Below are 22,360 nucleotides of genomic sequence, written 5' to 3' on the forward strand. Positions count from 1 at the left end.
GTGCCCACACATGCAGAAGCATCAATGCAGAGCTCAGCTAAAATCTGTGCGCAGGTGGGGTGTTACTGCTGGTGAGGGGGGTAGCAGGAGGTATACATGATGCCTCATTAGACACACTCTCACTGGAGACCTGGGGAGATATGACACGACACTCCAACTACACACACACAGGCACACAGGCACACACACACACAAAGACCCACATACCGCAACCAGGATGTAGACCCAAACATTCTCTGCCATAACTCTGTCTAATCCTCACAAAAGTAGCTTCCTAAAGATGAAGACAGGTAGGGAAACTACGCCACTGCATTGGCAGGGATACACATGGGTAACAAAATGTGTCAAACAAAACCCGGAAAACACCGATTTTCAAAATTATTAGAGGCAGAATTACTGACTCGCCTAGAACTAGAGTTATTGAATTGTAGTTTGACTAATTCTGTCCAACTGAAATATTCTCTACTGCTTTTAGTGTGCCTTCTGTGAATATTGTTACTCAGCCAAGGGACACTTTCATCAAGTCTCATCCTCAGCATTTTTCAAGGTCAGGAGCTTTTGCTTGTAAACACCATCTTACGGGTTCCTGGAAGTGAAGAAGCATCTAGTAACACCCCTGTCTGCAGAGGAGATGATGTCATCCAAACACCCACCATCGTAGCCTCAGAAGCAGGACACTGAGGGATGGAGGTGGAAGAGGTCATTTTAACAGCGTCGTCACAACAAAGAGACATCCACCATGATTAAATGTCAAGATGGAATCCGATATATTAACATGGGTTATCTAGGTTAGGTGCGAAAAAATGTCAAGAGCTCTGTTGGCCTTTTAATGTGTCTGACTTCCATGATGGACCCAGTATTGGCTGGTACTGTATCTTTCCTTAATGGCTTCTGCCTGTGAAAAAAAAGGAAAAGCTGGGGAACAGGAACAAAATGGGGTGAAGAGGGGTAATGAGAGAAAGTCTGAGTTAATAAGAAGCACTGCTAATGTGTCAACCCTTGAGTTGGAAAGAATCAAATAAGATCGAGGGGCCATGAGGGATTCTCATGCAGGAAAGAAAGGATGGCCCAATCACTGGTGCCTGTCAGAACGTATCCACCTTCTCTAATACATGCCCTACTTTACGCTTGGACCAAAGTCTTATGGGTAAATATGGCCCAGTTCACCCCTTTGGACGTGCTTTGTACATTTCACCACTGTAAAGGACACCCGGAGGAAGAGAATGAGCTCAGCAGAGCGACATTAGTAAAAGGGGGACAGACAGACTTCCTCTCATGTCAGTGCTGGTGCTCTTCAACATCACAACAGAATATGCTTGAAATTCTAGACGCGATGCCGTGCCCTTTGATATGTAAATGTGCACCTTCGTTGCACTGGTGGTGCTACTGAATGGAGAAACCAAGGTTTTTGAATTGAGGGCGTGATGATCCTTGGGAATTTTTATTTTTTTTATTCTAGAGATTAATCAGTGGCATAATCTCACGGGTACAGTGGAGGTACTCGGTTTAATGGGCTTTGAAATGTGTTTTTACCCTTTGTTTAATGTGTGTTAACACAACATTAAGGAAAACACAGTTCTTGTAGGCCATTCAAACCAGAACATAAGGTTTATTTGAGAATGTCAAAAGCAATTCGTTTTATCTGAGTTTCCTGGCTTTGATTTGAGGCTGTTGTTGCCCTATCCCTCAGATCTACCTCCCTTTGCGCGTTTGGAATGTTTTTTTCCCTCCCCTCTGTAACTCTCCTGTGCTTTATTTTGGAAACGGAAGACGAATGATACATTTTTAATAGGTTCTTCATTTGTTTGTGTGCCGTTTAATACCACAGACTTCCCTTCCTGTCTGCAGCACCCCACGCCCTCTCTCTTTAACAAGGGGGACGGTCGAGCACTAACACCTTGTGGTGAAGATTGGTCTCTTCCTTTGAATGCCACAGTACCTCAGTAATCCTAGTGCTACAACTAATCATTAGCACCATAATTCACTTGTTAGCTTAAAACATAGGTGTATTTACCTGAAGATCACGAGCTAAAGATGAAAGGCTGGTTGGAAATGGAACAATCCTGTAAAATCTTTAATACACTCCCGAGTCCTGGAAATCCTATTTGGTATTATGTATGTACAATGTCAGTCATTAATCTTTCACTTCTCCTCCCATTTAACTTCTCCTCCCTGGCAGGCAAATAAAATCTGGGCAGTAAACACAACACAGCAGTGACACATTTTTAATTCAGCATGTTTACGGCCATGCAAGGCTGAAGAACAGGAAAAAGAAACAACAATGGAGAATACGTAATGATAGAAATGTGAAACTGAGAATTCCTGACTCCGCCAACAAAGATCCCTAATGTGTTGCTGTGGACTTAGTGGTTTTGGCTTGCTTTGTCTCGGTTCTAAGAGAGCAGCTTCCATGTGCCAGCCATACTTGACTGACAAAATAGCTCGACAATGTTTCAGTAATCATTGTCTTGGTTTATTGCTTTTGTCCACCGCGCCTAGTAACTGAGATGCAGCTACATTGCAATGTGGCAAGTGAATACAAACTGTTCCTTGCCTCTGACCATTAAAACGCTGTAGACCTATGCACTTCTAATCCTTGATTCTAATGTACTTCCTATGTGCAGCATTTTGCACGTTGCTTTCGGATTTAAGCATCTGCTAAATGAAATAAACCAAATGTAAATGTAAATCTTCCCAGTCTATTGAGCACACGGAGCAGAAAGAGCATATCATGAGGGCCTGCCGGGGTTTCTGGGAGGCCCATTAGATGTCCCATTGAATTCAGCGGCCTCTGTGGAGAGGGGAGGCTCGGTTTATTGTGTTTCCATCAGTCACATTGGTCCTTGTCCTTGCAGCTCTATCCCCCCTTCTTCCACCCCTCGAGCCTGTGGCAATGATGTGGCGTCTGAGGGGAACCCGCCGGTGCTCCTGTCCACACTGCGATGGAGGGGAGTGAGGGTGAGAGACTGGACCTGCCACTCTAATAGGCTGGGGGTTAGCCAGGAGATAGGCCCCCAGACACTGGTCTAATCTATTACACCCACACAGCCCCGGGCCACCGAGAGTGTCTCTCATCGCCTCACCCTTTTTTCTCTTACTCACTCTCAGTTAGCATTACTCTGTCTCTCTCTCTCTTTCTTTCTAGCGTTTTCTCTGCAGTTTTCTCTGTTTTCTCTCTCTGTGGACATGCACACAGACACAAGCTTGACCCATAACAAGTCCCCTGCCCCTGGCTCTCTCTCTGTTCTTCTCTCTCTCTGCCTCACCCACCCACTTTTAGATCTAGGTGGAGGTGTTATTTGTCAATGTTGGGTCCCCTATACTGCATCTCCTGCTGTTCAGCTGCATCGCTGCCTCCACCTACTCCTCCCTCCCTCTGTGGGCAGCTTCCACACAATAGCCTAAAATAACTAATGTCAACTCTTGTTTTTGCTGGTTCAAAACCACACTCCCCCCCACCTGTCTTAAAACATTGAGAAATATGATGCTGTACAGTATCACAAGTAAACAAGGTCACACAAGTCTTTTTACACTGCACCCCTAGTGATTTTGTCAAGCCTCTGTCAATATTAGTTTACAGCATGATCTATTACCGTAACCATCCCAGGTGATTATAAACAATGGTGGACATGTTGTTTGAAGTTTAACTCTTCATTCCTTGAGTACTTTCATGTGACTGCAACCTTGTGTGATTTATTTGCCAGACACTTTCTGCCAGTTCCTAGATAAAACACGACATAAGTTCTGAAGTGCCCTATGGGGGGCACTGTGTCCTCCAATATTTGAACTTGCCCTTCTTTGGTTTTAATGAGAGCGAACTCCCTTACTAGCCCTCATCTCATTGAAGATGTAGAGCAATTTGCTCAGCTATGGCGTCATTTGTCCATTACCTTTTTAGAGCGTAGTAGTAACTCATCTAGACCAATAGGCTTTAATGGTTTGGAGTTTCTCAAATGATTTAGTGTTCAAACAGCGTCCTAATGACATTTCTGATAGTAGAATTAAAATGCTGACAGTGTCTGGCTTTGGCAAAAAATAATTAAAAGCTTAATTGATGGTGCAGTTGATGAAAAAGACTACTGGCAGGACATTGTCAGTGGTATGACTTTGAAAAGTTCAAATTGGGGCAGAGTTGTAGAAAATGCAATTGCGCAAAAGTGTACTCCTTAGATGCTGACCACACCTAGTACCAAGCGCTTTAGCTTATCAAATCCTTAATGTTACCCTAACAGGAATGTTGGGAGAGCTACACATTGAATCATGACTACTGAAACTGACACTAGTGCCTTCTTTGTGGTTGGATTAGGATATACAGGGTTTATAGAGAACAGACATCAGACTCCTGTGTTTAAATAGATGTTCTGGATTCAAGCCAACGAGGCTTATGCCACACATGTTGCCGTTAAACAATGCTGTTTCTTTTGGCTCAGCGCATTTCAATTATGTATATCCGTGGCCCAGCCAACTCGTCTATGCTCAAAGAAAGATGGATGGAAACGCAAGCAGACAAATACACATAAACAAATTAAATCTGACAACAAGCCTCTTACTAGCACTACCCCAGGATATGTCATTTATGCAGCTTTTTTTTTCCCCCACTCCTGTCGCTCATTTTGTCTTTGGTATTCTTGTGTGTGTGTGTGTGTGTGTGTTTGTGCATCCTTTCTTAGGTTTTGTGTACTGTATGCACACAAGGCTTTGTGTATGTACGTGTATCCCTCACTGGGATTCCTGCGGTGGATTTGTCTATTGTCTCTCATAATCTTGTATTTTACAGAGTGGAATCCCCCCCACCACCCTCTTCTACTCTTGTATCGGCAGACCAGGGAACAGACGTTCATCCCCTGAACCCATTACCAAGGCTGATCCTCTTATCATATACCAAACCTTGCTGAGTCCCTGGTTTTGGGTCTGCCAAACTTGGCATGGTGGTTAAAGCCCATCTCTCAATCTCTCTCAGGGGAGGTACTGCCAACCCAGTGGACTGGTCCCTATTGCAGTTCAGTGTGGTCAGAAGGCGAGGGAGAGGAGAAGAGAGAAACGGAAACACTAGGTCCATTTACACAGAGCTCTCTGGTGAGACATGCCGTGGGCAGGACTTGCCTTGAGTGGTCAGGAACTCCATAAAGACCATCTCCACCCTCCTCCACCTTGTTTCCTTCACACTCTCACTCTCTCTCCCTTTCCCCCCAAAAGTTGGCTCTCTTTTTTTATCTTTCCCTCTTTCCCTCTCTTGTTGCCCCTCAGACATGGGTCGAAGAACATGTTGTTTAGCAAATTACACTGTGTGTGTGTGTTTGGGGAGGGGGTAGGGGACTCAGCTGGAGTGGTTCCTTACAACAATGTGTCCCCTTCACTGTGGCTTTGTGCTGTACAGCCTCCCAGTGAGGCGATACATCACAATGGTTCATTGTTTCTGTGGCGGTGGATCAAACGCTGAGGTAAAACAATGGAGGGGACAGGCTTCCTGGGCCATCCATCTAGAGTATTTACGATAAACAAATAAATGTCCTCATTTACATGATAATCTGTCCCTGTCACGTTTTTCTAATCCCATTATTTACAATAAGAAGGTCAGTGTTGAGAATGATCTATGGCAATGCTACTGTCATCATCAGTGCCTGTGTGCAAACTCATGCACACACACACACACACACACACTGTCTGAAGGCACATATACACACAAGTGCGCGCACACACACACACACACACACACACACACACACACACACACACACACACACACACATGGAAAGCACATACACGTACACTGAAGACACAAAATCAAACATTTACTCTGCAGCGTATTTGGAGATCAAAGGAGCACATACCTTTGTATTATTCTACAGCTGGGGCATGTGCTAAAAATGTACCAGTTAGAGAGACACAATTTGATAAAGCAGACAACCAGACAAGAGATTCCATTTCCCCTAGTGCTGTATTCAGTCATTGCCATCAAACCAGACTTGAGAGACATAGGGAGCACAAGAAAAACGAACCCATATCCCAAATTCAACTTTGCCTTTGAATTTGATCCAATAATAGGTATTTTTCATGTAACTGGAACGAATTCAAAAGACACCAACAACTTTTCAAATAGAAAGCTGTGCCACTAAAGTGCATTTTTACATGAAAACATTTTTTTTTTTCAAATGAAGCTGGTACATTGCACCACTTGAGATCGTCAAATGCTCATCGCTCTCCAAATCTTCAGGAAGAATTTCAGCATCAATAGCAGTTTAGTTCTTGGAAACTAGTCGGGTGGCACACCAAGGAGACACAGACACAAAGGTATGAGATAGGACTGGGCTAATTCCACTCGTTTTTACTCATCCATGTGTCATAGATCTCTTTTTAATCAAGGTTGGTAAGCCATTCTTCCATGGGGGATTACACAATCCATCTAACCCAATAGAAACCTCATCTGTGTGCAGTAACAGGCATATCTATTGCTTTGACATTTATCTTTTGCTCTTTCAAATTTTGAAGAAAATACCAGATGTTGATGCTGTTAGATTATGCAAACTTTGCTGTAACATTTTATTCTTACTGTCATACTTCATAGCGCCAATATAGCATTCAGAAATACTCAGAACACAACAGTACAGTGTGTCAGGGAATGAATGGTTATGATTCCATGAGTCTACATATTACAGTAGTTGGGCCATGGGGTGAGTAGATGGGTGTTTGAGTTCTGCTGAGTTTACAGTAAAAAGTTAAGTACTGACAAGACATAAAATGTTAAAAAGCTAAAGTCATGAACTGCAATCAAGTCCTAATATGAAATACCAACACATGACACATCATTGCAGCATTTTAGGATGCTTCCTTCAAATATCTGCTAATAGTGGGAGAGAGATTAAATGGATCTGCTCAGAGGATGAAGGGAAGCATATGTTGTGACCATGTACCAGTAGGACTACTCTGACAGGTCAAACAAGCCCTGGGCATATTTATCCATTTTGCTAAGTGACCATATGGCCTTTTAAATGAAACCTCAGGCTTGGTGAGAGTATTCAGTACAGTGTGTAGCCAAGGCACTTAGGAAAGTTCTTATACAGCACTTCACTCCATAATGGATCACATCCATGCTGAAAACTAATATTAGACGATATAAATAATAATCTCTGAGCAGGACTGCTGGATCATGGAGCACACATTGCAGAAGCTAAAACTGGGAAAGCTAGCGATTTCGGCTGAATCTGGCATTGAAGTCATGAATATGCTGTTCTGTCCAATTACTGTCTAAAACCGGTTGCTGTACACCCCTGTCTGCATCCTGGAGGCATGTCAGTCACCCACTGTCCCTCTAAACTCACTCACAGTTACAATCACCCACATTTCCTTGTATTCGAAGACATTTGTTCCCTTTACACATTTCAGGTGTCAAACAACATGATGAATATTCCACCAACGCAAAATGACCTCTAATCTTTTTGCTGTTGCTAATTCACCTATCTAGACACTGCACTGATAACGACCCCTAGTGCACCACTCAGAGCTAGGATTAATTACTTAGGAGATCCTACCTTCTTGAGAATTATGATCCCTTCCTGGTTGTGTTCATTAGTGGTGATGTCAAACATGGCTCCACCGTCGCCAGGTACGATGTTGTACTCCACTTCTGCATTCTTGCCGATGTCCAAGTCATGAGCTTTTATTCTTCCGACTGTCGAGCTGATCGATGACGACTCTGGAACTTTTAGGTGATAGAAACCTGGCACAAAACCACACACACTTAGTTCATCGTCAAAGTATATCAACTTTTTCTAGGGGGCATTGTATGTTTGGTATCACAGAATACTGTACATTAATCACGGAACTGTTCATTAGTTTGAACACACAAAGGGAAAGGGGAGAATGTGTATGTGCGTGGGAGTGATAGAAAGAGAGCTGAGGGAGAGTTGCAAAGAGTGTAGGGAACCTGAATGGTAGAGGGCGGACATTTGAAGCGACAGGGAGAAGACACCATCCTTGGCCTAGACCCCTGTGCTGTGACAGCATTATGGAAATATCATTTCTCGCTGCTTGACTGCCTGTATTTACATTCTAAGCAGGGATCCCTCAATGGCATCCCAATAGCTTATAAGAGAACGAGCAATGATCTAGAACTATTGCTTTTGCCACTGCTGTTGAATAACTTGAATATATTTTCCCTCTTGAATGTCATGTCACTGTGGAAATGTCTCTCATTCTCAAAGAATGTCCTAACATATTGATAAAGATATTTGCAGTAGTGAAATAACATCTTGAGGTCTAATAATGCTGACACAGGGGATTTCCATGAATCAATACAATACTACTCACTTTCTTCTCTGGCATTAACAAATAAATAATAGACTGTACTGCACATACTACTTCTGTTGGGTCAGCCCCCACTACCAAACCAGAAAAGCCAGCTACATCATTGTATCCATTTCAATAGGGCCAGAGCATTACACAATTGACCTCCCACAGTTTGGAATGGCTTGTTTACATTTGTTTGTTTACTTGAAGCAAATAACTATCATTCACATAAACAGGTCTGTGCAAATAACAATGGATAATGCAAGTAATCAGAGCCAATTATATTCTGGCCATGATGAATCCATCCTGCCCTCCTCTAATTGTGTAACGGTTGTTTGCTAACATAAGATTGCACAATGCACTCATTTATTTCACAAGGGTACCATGCGGTGCAATCGAAAGCAATAATCTCTCAACATCTTCCCTGCACACAATCATGGTCTGTTGGCGAGGAGTATAAACATAAAAAACAATGCAATGAGGTCTTACTTTTGGAAAACCGTGGTGGGTTGTCGTTGACGTCGCTGAGGGTGATGTTGATGGTGGCGGTCCCAGCCAGACCCCCCAGTTGCCCCCCCATGTCCTTGGCTTGAATGAGAACCTGGTACTGCTCCTTCACCTCTCGGTCCATGTTGGGCAAGGCTGTCCTTATTACTCCTATAGGTGGCCCAGTTCAACCAGGTATGGGAGAACAAGATAATAGACCAGGTAAAAGGTGAGCGTTAATGTCCTGGTCGATTCGCCACTTCCTGCTAGGGAGTTCAAATGTACAGATTACCTGCCTGTTAGAAGCCCACTTAGAAAGACCCTGCTCTAAGACGCACATTAATGGAACTCAAGCCAAGTCTGAAATAGGGGTCATTTCACAAACTGGAAACACTTGACATTCAATACCTAACTTTAGTGCAGGCTGTGTAATGATTCACCTGAGGATCTGAGACCTTGAGATCCGAGTCAAGATAGAGGGGAGTAATAGTAGGGTCAACGAGGAGCTTGGCGATTTTATAAAAAGGGCCCAGAGTTTCAGTACATTCACTCCTCGCTTGTACACTATTATTTGTAAAGAATGTCATATTTGATCCCTGCCACCCAAAATGCTCACATCTGGGAGTATGCAATCAAACATGTTATTTTGCTGTGTCTCATCTTGCCTTATGATGCGTTCCTAACGGATACAATGCTGTGAAGAGCAGGTTGGTTAAGACTTGCATTCCCCCATCTCATTCGTCCCCTTCTTATCTCCCCAAAGTGTTTGTTTGCCTCGATGATGTGTGTCTGTTACGCAGGAGTGCCAGGCACCAGCAGGGCAAACATTTGTTTTAACAGTTTGATTTTTCCTCTCATCAGTCTGAAATACAGTCTCAGTGTGTGTTTGGTGAATCTCTGGGTGGTGGAGCATAATCTGTGATGGATTCTACTGTTTGTCTCCATGTGATAGAGATGAACCTATTTTTACACACTTTGAACTGTGTTTTCATCGTAGGCATTGAGCCCCCCAGCGTGAGTGCATCTAACTTGTCTGTGGTCCGCTCTTTTTGACCATCTAAGAGGACCTTCAGAGTTTTTATCAGCTTAAGAAACATATCTACTGGATTTGAACCACAGTAGTGATTCTGTCCTCCCATTATGCAGCAGCCAGATACCAGGACTGCACAAAGTCAGCATAAACGGCTTATGATTTACAATTTACATTTTCACAGTTGACAAAGCAATGTGTACTACTGCACCCATATTGGATTTGATTAGACTACTACATAAGCAATATCATTACGCGCTGCTGTGCAGAAACCGACCTTGGCCCAATTACATGCAGCAATTTGATATTCCTTATCCCAGTCTTTGGAAAATGGAGCCTTCCGTTATCTGTTGCATTCACTCGTTTATTTTGGGCCAGTCTATGATGTGTTTTGTTTTCACAAAAATGTACCTGTTTTGAATCCATTGCCCTAGGTAGCCTGTGATCACATCAAGATATCTCTTCATCGTTGCAGGATTGACAGTATTAAACAATTGAGGTTTGCCATGTTAATACATTGGGATGCAACACATACAGTAAAAAATATATCTAATGGGATTCTCTACAGCACATTTGATACTCATCCAAAGGTCTAAAAACACTGTTGTGAATGTTTATTCAAATGAAAACTTCAATCATCACGACAATAAAACAATGTGTAGACACGGAGGTATCTCTGTTACCTGACTTGGGGTCTACAGAGAAGTATGGCTGGCCATGGAGGATGCTATAAACAACTCTTGCGCTGTTCCCATAGGTGGGGTCATCTGCATCCGTGGCTGTCACTTGTGTCACATAGGACCCTGTAGAACAGAAACAGGGCTCATGACTTGAATTTAGGATTCCTAACATCAGTCAGCTTGATTTGGTGGTCTGTGCATGAGAGGATGGGAGGAGTGAGAGAGCGAGGGAGAGAGAGAGAGGGATGTGTTTGGACCAGGGAAGTGTTTGGAATGATATTGAGCTGCTACAAAATGTGAAGTACGCATTGGTAGTTTTACTAAGTGGATGTTTAGGGGAAACATAAATCAAAGGTGAAACGCCTCCTTGGGTAGTAATTCAGAGAATTCTGCTACCATTAGACAAATAAAAACCCACAGTAGGAATGGAAACAAGATGGCACACTTCCAGAAATTTTACAACAGGAACTTCGTAATTATTGGGCTTGTTGGAAGAAAGGCTCATCCTCCTTAAAGTAGCTTGAATCCAAGAAGACCTTTGTCTTAATCCACCCCCCATGAAACGTCTATGGTGTAGTCCAATTTAGCAAGCAAACTTCTTGTGCTTTAGTTAAGTAAAAGCCATTTGAGCCAGATTACAAAAGGTTAACCCATTCGTTACACTGTGTATGCGCTGGCATTATGAATACAGTAGGACAAGGAAAACCTACTGTACAGTACAAACTAATTGCCATTGTAGAATCATGATAATCCCCTTGTTGACTCTAACAATGTGGGCAGATGGTAACAATTGTATTAAAACGGTAGGTGAGAGAGATTACAGTGTTAATCCTGTTTAACAAAGCACAAACCCCAGTTGGGTATAATCAAGCTCATTTGACCAACCTGGTCTTTTGGTTATCACTGTGGTTTCATTAAATCAATCTTATTTGAACAAAGATGGCTGGTTAAATATTTGTAAAGATTGTATTTGGGTGATTTTGATTCTGTAACAAAATAATTCAAAATGATTAATCAAAGTTCCTAGGTATAGAGTTCTGAACCATATTTCAAATTGTATGAATTTGTTTTATGTTAAAGGGACAGCTCATCCCTAATTGCTTTGGCGTGAGTTGCCAAGTTTTGGAGATCAGTTTTAGAGATGTCTGCCTTCTCTTGAATATATATATATATATAATGGAAATAGATGAATGAACAGTCCGGTAGACTATTGAATTAATCTGAGTGTCTGGTCAAGTTTTGTGCATATTTCTGGGAAGGAAGTGTTTAACTTGTATTCATTTTATAACTGTAACTTGCTGAGATTCTTTATTTTTAATCACATCTTCTATCAGAGCACCACTGAACCATTTATCAACACAAAACACTCCTCTATTGAGGTTTGAATCATAAGGCACAAAATCTCAATCTCTCTTTTGCAGGAGTCAGTTTTTCTATTTCAAATTACGCTGTAGCTGTACACCCATCAATCTCTATTTGAAACATAAAGATGGAGACACAGTTCCTTTGTCAGTTCAGGAACCCAATTCAGACTATAGACTGTCATGTTTAAATTCCGACATAAAGGGACCGTGCAGATTGTTAAAACCCAGAGTCATGGACTGCAGTGCCCATGCAGCTTACCAGGTTTTGTTCATGTTTTTTTTAGCATTCTTTTGTACCAGCTCACTGAGGAGCTCTGATTTGCTCTCCACTATGCAGGGGTTTCTCTGCCATTGAGATCAAGGGGAGCCAATCTCCCACTGAATTACCTTGATCTATTATCCCTGGGGGAGTTCGCATAAAGACAAGCTGCTGCAATGCATTCTGGCACACAAGGTACATCGGCTAGCTCCAATGTCAAAATCTCCTTGTTTTACCAAGGGTAGCTGGGACTGCATTTTTCTACCGTCTTGTTTTATTCTACCTTAACAAGTAGCCCCCCCCCCACACACACACACACATACACACACACACGCGCCTACAGAACTACGGGAGACGCACATTGATTTCCTCAAGCGCGCACATGCAAACAAAGCCTTGGACTGTACAATATCTTCCTCACCAACTGGTGACATCTCCGGGACGCTTGCCGTGTATGGACCCTCCAGGAACTTTGGCTCATTGTCGTTGATGTCTTGGACCTTGATTACGAACTCCGACTCAGGCTCCAGGGGCCTGTTTGTGTCGATATCGACAGCTTGGGCGCGGAGGGTGTAGTAAGGCTTCTCCTCCCTGTCAAGACTCCTTAAGGCATGGATGTCCCCAGTTGTTTGGTCAATGGAGAAAATTGAGCCAGCCCCATCTCCCGAGAGAGTGTACTTCACCACGCTTTCACCCTTATCCATGTCAGTGTGTAGCTATGAGACAGGAAAGAGAAGAGACAGGCTCAGTCTAAACAATGACACATCTAATGATTCAATGAGCACACCAGTAAAGATCTCTCCAACAGCACTTCATCAGGAAAGCAGATGGTACTGAATGATAAGCACCTACACAGAAAACCAAAATAGCTAGTGTCAAGGAAAAAATCTCTTCTATGTATTAATCATGCTACATATTGGTCAGAACAATCAGTTTGTCATTTAACAGACCTTGTTTTAATCATATATACTCTACTGACAAAAGACCAACCATATTCATCACACATTGTACTATACTGTCTTCAAAAGCCCCACACCCCCAAAGACACTTCAGTGCTACAGTGTCTATTTTCTAAGCCACACTTTTTAACACCTTCCTTAGCCAGAGAAAACGCTTCCTTGATCTTGTTCAATCTCTATCAACCCTCGCCTTTAAGAAACAGTTTCTAGAGGAACACTTCCTCGTCATCAGGCAAAACACCTGTTGACATGGAAGCAACGTTCTCAGAGACCGCCCAAATGTCACTGTTCAGGTTCAAATTTGCAACAGAGTTAATGAAACTTGATAGTGCTCAGGGATGAGATGTCTTATGCTGTCTCAAGAGCTTTTGGTCTGACAGACAGACCAACCAAGAGGTGTACACATTCAAGCTGTCAATGGATATATAGTTAAAGTGCCCCTTAAGTAAAAAATAAAGATAGCTGCGGTTTTCAAATTGAATGTGTTCTTACGCAGTGTCTCTTTATAATTAAAGATACTTCAAGGACATGTCATGGTGTAAAACATCCATAATATCCATGTATGTATTACAAAGGAATGTAAAAGGCTTGCTACATGAAACCCTTGTCAACTGTGTGGAGTTCACTCAAACCCAGAAAGACACATTGATTCATCCACTGTACACCATTGATCAGTGTTTCATTGAGTGAAGCATGGCCGCCGCAGTTCAATATGTCCTTTTCAACAAAACACTATAAAGTTGTTATGACACAGTTTATCACTGAATGAAAAGTAGAGGAGGGAAATGGAATGAGAAAATACAGTTGGAGACTATTTTATGCAATTCCAGATACACTGGGCTCCTTATCTGCCAGAAATCAATTCACAACATTACTGCACAATTAAAGATGAAAAAGAAAAACAAACCAAGAAAGAATAGGCACATTACCTCATTAATTAGAAGTGAAAAGTTCTGTGATACTAATTAAAAATTCCATTAGGTTAACAATGGTAATCAATTATACAAAGAGATTCATTAATGGGAAGGGCAGACGAATACCTTTTCTTAAACTGTGCCACATAACCCGCTGGGCCCTGTAGACTAGAGGCAAAATTACTTCATGTACATGTATTCCAAGTCTGTTTCTGGTACAGTGTTTTAGATGAAAATAATACAATTTTCTTTTTGGGGAAGACTCATTCAGAACAAAGCTACCAGAGGCTTGCCTCCAACCATTTGTTACTAGGTTTAAACATTAATCAACCAAACTAAGACTGTGCATGCTGCATCCAAATGACGGCATTAGCGTTATCATTATGTAAATATAAAATAGCAAACAGAAATGTGGTTTGCAGAATGAAAGACACAAAGAGTTGCGAGACCGGAGAGAGACAGATGTCACAAATTGCATATGCTCATGGGCTAAATTTAAAATACTCAGGTTCAGGTTTCAGAGTTCAGGTTTCTGAAAAGCCTAAACAAAGGAAAGTACATAGACCAACACAATCCTAACATCTCTGATGCATGAACAAGGTCCAACACACCTGTTCAATTACTGTTGGGATGGATGAGCACTGTGAACTGATATTTTGTTATAAACATGATCTCAAACCCTGAACTACAGCTTGACCACAGATTGATTGTGATGATGTATAAAGCAAAACATCTTTAAAAAATAGACAACTAAAAGACAAAGTGCATTATAAAAGACAAGCATTTCTCCATCAATACTATTTTACTTTTGTGTTAGCCAACATAGAATTTTACCCCTCTGTGCTAACACTCTGTGTGGCCACATCAAAGGAATACGAGTCTCTTCTCCTGTGTGGAGCTGTTCACAGGGGGACTAAAAGCCAATAGGATTTCCAGGGGCTGATCTCTCATTGGTCATGCAGTAGACCCGTCCATTGATTAATTTGAGTGATTAAAGAGGTAAATGTAACCAACCTCTGTAGAAAACGCTATAATTGGAATCCTGAAACTTGGATTAAAGGGGGTTTCATGTGGATATTGCATTTGGGACAGAATGTCATGTGACAGATGTTGGTGGAGGAATGGGAGCACAGCTAAAGAGTTATACACTGAACAATAGCTAAACAAATATATGCAACTGTGTGTGAATGACAGGATGTGCCCCATGTCCATTATGTGAGTGCGTGCATGTTTCGGGTGGTGATGGTTTGTGTTTTGCGAGGGAGTCAAAAGATGTGTCTGCGTGCAGCTGTGCATGAGAAAAAGGGTTTCTGGTAGAAAGTGTGTGCTTGAGAAAATGAGAGATATTTATATAGTGGGAGTGAATGCATCATGATAGGTTTTATGACATCAAATTGGACATTGTATTGTATTCTGACAAGTATTGTATGCTACCCATTCATTAACTTGCAGACCACACAATGACGCCTCCTATCCTCATAGAGAAGTGCAAAACAAATGTTCATGTAGGTCTTATTTTGGGAATGGTTACTGCAGTTTAAGTAAGTAGTATGTTTTGTATTTAATTGCATTCCATTATCAACAGATTGTCATTTGCAGTAGGTTTTAAGGTAATTCTGTGTAATCTGCCTATTATCAAGTTTTAGGTGTTATTGGTAGTTCACTCAGTTGTGGTTTCCTACCTTGAATAAGGGCTATTGATCTCAGATGCTGATGCAATAACAAGATCCACTTTTCTCATATCACAGTTGATTAAACAGTATGGTTAAAACTACACAGTTTTTACAGCATGTAATTATCTGCCCTGGATCCAAGTTACAATGTCCATCATAGGGGGACAAAGTCTAAAATGTTGAGTCACTCAGTAAGTGATACTGATGTGGACATTAACAATGTGGAAATATGTTTCGGGGGCCAACTCAAGTGAAAAGTCCATTATCAAGGTAGACAAAAAATATATCTACATATGAACAAGTATTACAATGGCAGGGCAGATAAATGACATCATTATCTTTCATTTCATCTCCCATTTTCACAGCATTGTGCCATATTCATCATCAACATACATTACAATTGTAAATCCCTCCAGCTCCTTAAAACGTACTAATGAGCGAAGGAATTACTGGCAAACCGATGCATAATTTTAGGTACAGTAATCCATTTAAATTATTTCACATCTGCAACCATGACTTACTTTGGCATGGGGTTTTTTTGCCAATAACTGGAATGATATGAAATACTTTTTTTGATGACTGTTATATGAATATACTATTATACAATTTGGACTCTAATGAACATTATTATGGCAACTCAGCCTGCCTCCAAACATATTTCTATGATTCAGAACCTAGCACCGTTGTTAAATATAATTAACACTCATGGACATAAAGACATGATGATCATACTGTCCATACATGCATCTGGCATGCATGGTAATGTGTTGACTGTTCGCAACAGCCATTACGTGTGCAGCATTGTACCATCAGACTCTGTTAGGTATGCTTCACTGGTAGATCAACAGGATAATTGTCAGACACTTTGCTGAGAGTCTACATGTGGTAACCTTGATTAGCTTGTAGGTCAATGGCCAGTACTCTCTGTGGAACTGACAAGGGCAGTTTAAAGCTATGGAGCCTGTGATTCTGCAGAAACTGCCAACTATCAAGAGCTCTGATGAGGTGTTTTACTAGGGTGACCATTACTATAGCGGCTAAAGGGTAGGCAGAACATTCAACCAAACACAGGATGAGAGGTTCCTCACTATAGCTATTGCTATTCTGCTACACCAATGCCATGGACATTGTGGGTGAGTGTGGTTAGATAACCCAAGTAAGGCCTGAGTTCACTCGGGTCAGACATTGAGATTTCTCTTTGTTGGGGCGTGGTGATCAATCAGGACATAAGTCTTGCTGAAAATCTTTTTACGATCTAATGAAAGGTTCTCACCCAGAGATTAAATTGCAGACCCAACGCTGGTAATAAATCTGGACCCAATGTTGGAGGGAACTCTGTGGAGGAGCCATCAATAAAAAGAGGAATGGTCGTCGCCTGTCAGCCACAGGAAGCATCTGGGTAAACAAGTTGTTCCAGAAACAAGGCTGCCCTTTCCCACAAAATACTTTATTGACTTTTATTCAAATGAGCAACCTTTTCTATAGACGTTGGGGGATGGTGGTAGAATTGGACTGCAGTGTTACTTAAAATCACAGGTATTGTACACGGCACATTCCTTCTCGTGGAAGGCATTGATTTACTGCAACATCCACACTCTGAGTTAGTACACTGTTCTCTGGAGAATGTCCTCTGGCCAAGATACATATGCAGGAGAATTGGTGTTTAGTGAATAATGTTGTTGAATAATATTATTGTTGTTGTACAAACACAGAAGATAGTTTGGCATTTGTAATAGACTGAATTTTACATTTAGGCATTTTAGCAGATGCTTTTATTCAAAGCGACTTACAGTAAGTACAGGGACATTCCCCTCGAGGCAAGTAGTGTGAAGTGCCCAAGGACACAACATCATTTTGTTTATTTATTTTTTGCCAGGGCTAAGAATCGATCCGGCAACCTTCTGATTACTTGCCCGACTCCCTCACCGCTCAGCCATCCGACTCCCTTCAATTTCAATATACTTTTTTTAAGTGATCACATTTGAACACCTCATAGATGCTCCTCAAACAACTGATAAGGAACACTTAGAGGACATGACCGTCTGTGTTGTTGACACTACCAACTGAAGAACCCTTAACTGTCTTCCTGTTTCCCCCCCCCCAAAATGCCCCTGTGCCCCCCTCTAGCTCACTCACTCACACATGCAAAAACAAAGACGTTTCATTTAAAAGAGAGGGAATATTTTATTCTTTGTGTACATTTAAACTACATTGTTCAAACTACATGAGTATACCCTCATCGAAAGACAGAATATTGAAAATATTGTGTGCTCTGCATTGCAGCTCATGTTGTATAGTTTATCTACCACACCAAGATGGATAAAAAGCTCTTTACTGAAATATGTTTTCAAGAGGGCTGTTTTGAGAATATCCAAGCAGCAAATGTATTTAGCAACAAAAATGTATTAATCCCATCCAAGGACACTTCCACTTTTACCACAAAACAGCCACATTGATACCAACAGTAGGAACCAAATACTTCCTGATAAGCTTCAGTCAAGCCTCATTACCTGGAGTGGGTCAAAATGTTAGTATCAAAGCAATTCTCAACTTTTGTCTCAGACAGTCATTTATCATTATTATTATTAGTAGTAGTATTATTATTATTATCTGTGGTGCGTTCCATGGTGGAACAGGCAGAGACCAATGGTGGAGAGTAAATGCTGAACTCCGCTGGGATTTAATAGCGATTGAGAGGAAGGAGCTAGGTTTTATTTATTGGTGCACAAACTGATGGCAGTTTTTCTTGCAGATAACCATCGCTCGGCAAGGGAACCAGTAGGATATATGTGTGAAGGCAAGTTGCACTCTCACCCAAATGTTCCTTGAACTTTAATTTCCTTGTAATACATGGTAAATGGCGGATTTTCTGTAGTGCATTTCTTTTGTTATTGAAAAATTTGGGAAAGGTTTTTGCGAGAGGTTTGTACCTAGTGTAAACCGAAGGTGTTGAAGACAGTTATTTTTGAATCATTAAACATTCATTATTGAACACTTTCTGTGCAGAGTGCATACATACAGCATAATGGAGTCTTTGTAAGGTGCTGTAAAGGACACAGTTCTCAAACTTTTATTTGAGTAAAAAAACTGTAAAAACAATGTCATGCCCCAAATGATATGTATTTATACTTACCAAAGACTAAATGAAATATTTTTCTTGTGTGTTTATTCCTGACACATGGATAAGCAAAAATGCAGACAAAGCCTTTTCCTCCTCTGGTGAGTCACAGAACAAAACAAACACTGCTTTGCTTGCATTCATTAAGCCAAAACAGACAAGCAGTCCATGAGGGAGCCTAAATAAGTGCTTCCCAAACTCACATTATTCCTTTCATCATGCCTCTGTATATTTAACATGTTGTCATTGATTAATATACTATTTTGATGCAGCAGATCCAACCCTTTAAGTCAAAAAAGGGGACCCCACGTAATCTATGTTCTAGACGAGATTCAATATGGATACTGAAAGTATGGCTAATATAGTACATGATTTTGGATTCTCATGCTTGTACAAGGGCTATTTCCTGTCATTTGTGGGCATCTTAGAGTATTCCTTCGCCCCTCCTTTTAAAGAGCATGCTCACAACATGCAATTATTGCTAACACAGCAGGGATCTAAGCCAGCGGCCTTTAAAAATACTAAACTGATTTGACCCAACAAACTTCTAATCATTAACATGAAACAGCTTTTCCAGACTGTTTGTTGACCCTGTCAACTGCTGGTAGACAGAGAAGAAAGCACAGTGAAGACCTGGTCGATAGTTCTCACTATTCTGGACACAGTAATGTACCAACTCCTAGCATTCCTCTTTAAACTGCTCGCTAATGAGGGGAAACAATTATTATCCATTGTGTGATTTTCAGTCTAATAATGTGAGGGCTATATTGGGGTTGTATTTTCTGTAGGTTACAGTGTACTGTCTGGAGAGCAACTGAGAATAAAATGTGCCCTATTTACTATTTGCATTTATAAAAGACCCCCATTGTCTGTCACACACAACACTATTCTCCAATTAATGAAGGATAATTATGTTGATGCTCTGTTGTGAATGAATTGCTTCTATTACATGTTGATGTATTGAAGGCATTCATTCCACAAAACAGCTCCTCATTACAGTTTCTTCCAGCACATTGGAAACCAAACTGCTATCATTTACAGATGACCATGACTGAGCCTGGTTGGAGTAGCTGGATTAACATAAAGCCATTCCATAACAGTCCAACTATTACTGTAGCTGTTTAACTTTTGTTGTGTCAGACTGCATTTATTTTAAGCATCAGTATACTGTACTTCTCATTGTCTCAAATAAGGGCCATGGATCTTCAAATGCCTTTATATGGTCGAGAATCAGTCAATTACTTTGAAGCAGTAGAGCAGCCTGGGGATTAAGTGACTTTGCAGTAATGCAAACTGTACCTCTCTGTCTATGTGCTTTTAGCCTTTGAAGCTTCTGCAAACAGTTGCATCGTGTCAGGGCTGATTTAAGCCCTAAAACCCTACAGTTTTGTCAACAATGTCTTCAACCCAGACCAGAAGTAATGTGGAGTTAGTATAGATAAAATAAAGGTGCTCTGATGGCTTACTGGTTAACAGTGAGTACCACATATTCTAAGGCCTTACCATAGGGGCCTGGTTTCTATTTCATTCCGAGGAATTTTCTGCATGTCTTCCTCTATACATTACCTGTCATTATACTATACACGTTGTGTATCCCAATGAATCAGAAATGCCCTAAACATTTATATTTAAAAGAAAAAAGAAAAAGAAAATGCATTTCTTTGATAGGACGTGCTAGCATTTTTCATTCAAAATGATGTCATTCGTGTTATTGTTGTCAGCATTCCGTTGCTCTCATAAATGAGTTGTCCTGACAGCTTTACAAGATGCATTTTCAATGTATTCCGACCAGGTCATTGATCCTTTTACCACACCACTAGAAAGTCATGCGTGGTTGCCAATGAATATGTAAGTCTAACATCCACACGATGGCAATGGTCCAAAAAATATGTGGATCTTTTATTCCTCTAACAACTCCAACCACTAATATCCCAGTGATAACAGTGATGAAGTGCAGTATTTAACAATCCCAGACCATTAAGAGATTAAAATGGCAAGACCTACCTTGAGGGGTAAAATTGATTGTATAGCTGCATGTTGATTTAAACACACTGCTCCTTCTATTACTAACCCTCCTTTTTCTTTCCTCCCCTCCACACTCTCTTTCTCACTACACCTGCTAGCTGGTTATTTTCCTCCATGTTTACAATGTGATTTATAACCCCCCACTGCACTATAAACATTCAAGAGCAGTTTGACTCCTCACCTTGCCCACGTACTGTGGGTCCGACCCCATGTACTCCTCCAGCACAAAGAACTGGTTCCACACCCAGCCCCTCTTGACACGTTGAAACCCAGCAGCCCCATTCCTCATGGGGGGGCCCAGCAGGCTCCTGGGATGCTCCCTCCCCAGCCTGCTCCTGGTCAGAGGTGGGGTAGGTGGGCGCACCGGAGACAGGGACCCTTTGTCGATGAGAAACCAGAGGAACAGCAGCAGGCAGTTCCTTGTAAGCATTGGCGGTCTGTGGGGTGGAGGTCTCCAAGTTAAAGTCCCAAAGACACGAGCCAAGCCACACTGGAAGGCCAAAGGGAGGGATGCGTGCCAGGGGACAGGAGGAGGCAGGATATGATGAGACGAAACAGAGATGCCAATGCCACTTGGGTCTATTGTCGTTTTCTCTCAATGATTAACTGCACACATCACCTGCAGGATAGAATCATAGAAGTAAATCATCAGTTAAAACTGCATAGTACTTTGCCCTTTAAATAAATATTTAAAAGATCAAAACCACTGGAACTGTTACAAACATGCCAAAATGAGGACCCCAAACATCCCCAAGGATCACTGTTGGAGATTTACCAAGGCTCTGTCTGGAAACTAAAACTGGGTCATGCCAACAATTGTGGCACACGTGGTTTTGGTAAAGAATGATTAGTCTTTTTCAAAACGAATGTTCTTCAATTAAAGGATGGATTGTAAAAAAAGATTCCATATGCAATGTGGCTTATGTACCAAAAGGTGAATTTTGTATAACCTTTTTTAATCTTCTTTACCATGGGTGCCAATAATTGTGGAGGGCACTGTACATGGTGGAATGATGATGTACATGACTTTGACATGCTCAAAGCAAAAGTCCTCTTGTTATTGTGTCTTTGTGTGTGTGTGTAAGAGCGCTGTAGTGCAAATGTCCCCTCGCACTGTCTGTAACTTCGAATAAAGAGTACCTGACATATTATTTTGTAATGTAAGACAGAATTATCTGCTTTATGTTTCCAAGACGTGGCACTTCATTTTCAACAATGGATTGTTGAAGTTTGAGTCAAAATCCAATCCAAGGACACAACAGAGACATATTAAACCTGAGAAAGGTATGTCAATACAAAGCATTTTGATTCAAATGATCCTTCCACTCCACTTATTCAGAGTTATCTCACCAAAGCAGCACCTGAGCGTTGACAGCAAGCTGCCAGAGTAGATTGGTAGTTACCCTCACTCAAAATGTTGTCATGTTGACAGCAGTAGATTCCTTCAAACTGGAACTCCAGATAAGACTCCCAACTCAAACTACACAATAATACAAATATAATTTGAACTTCTTTCTCTAATGTGTTTTTTTTCTCAGACGTACTTTTACTTACCAGTATTACTAG

The 22,360-nt window shown here is 41.3% G+C and overlaps 1 protein-coding gene across 1 annotated transcript in view; it reads right to left on the minus strand.

Annotated features, from left to right (window-relative positions):
* LOC124470092 (cadherin-12-like) overlaps positions 1-22,360 on the minus strand; it is a 61,819-nt gene that overhangs the window by 15,723 nt on the left and 23,736 nt on the right. Inside the window, exons 2-6 of the mRNA XM_047023817.1 lie at positions 20,976-21,413; positions 12,527-12,821; positions 10,486-10,605; positions 8,776-8,943; positions 7,530-7,717 (exon numbers count right to left, since the gene is read on the minus strand). Of these exons, the coding sequence (XP_046879773.1) occupies positions 7,530-7,717; positions 8,776-8,943; positions 10,486-10,605; positions 12,527-12,821; positions 20,976-21,224 (1,020 nt within the window). The 5' untranslated portion in view covers positions 21,225-21,413. The remainder of the gene's footprint in view (positions 1-7,529; positions 7,718-8,775; positions 8,944-10,485; positions 10,606-12,526; positions 12,822-20,975; positions 21,414-22,360) is intronic.

This window comes from Hypomesus transpacificus, chromosome 8, assembly GCF_021917145.1.
Source record: "Hypomesus transpacificus isolate Combined female chromosome 8, fHypTra1, whole genome shotgun sequence".
NCBI classification, from domain to species: Eukaryota; Metazoa; Chordata; class Actinopteri; order Osmeriformes; family Osmeridae; genus Hypomesus; species Hypomesus transpacificus.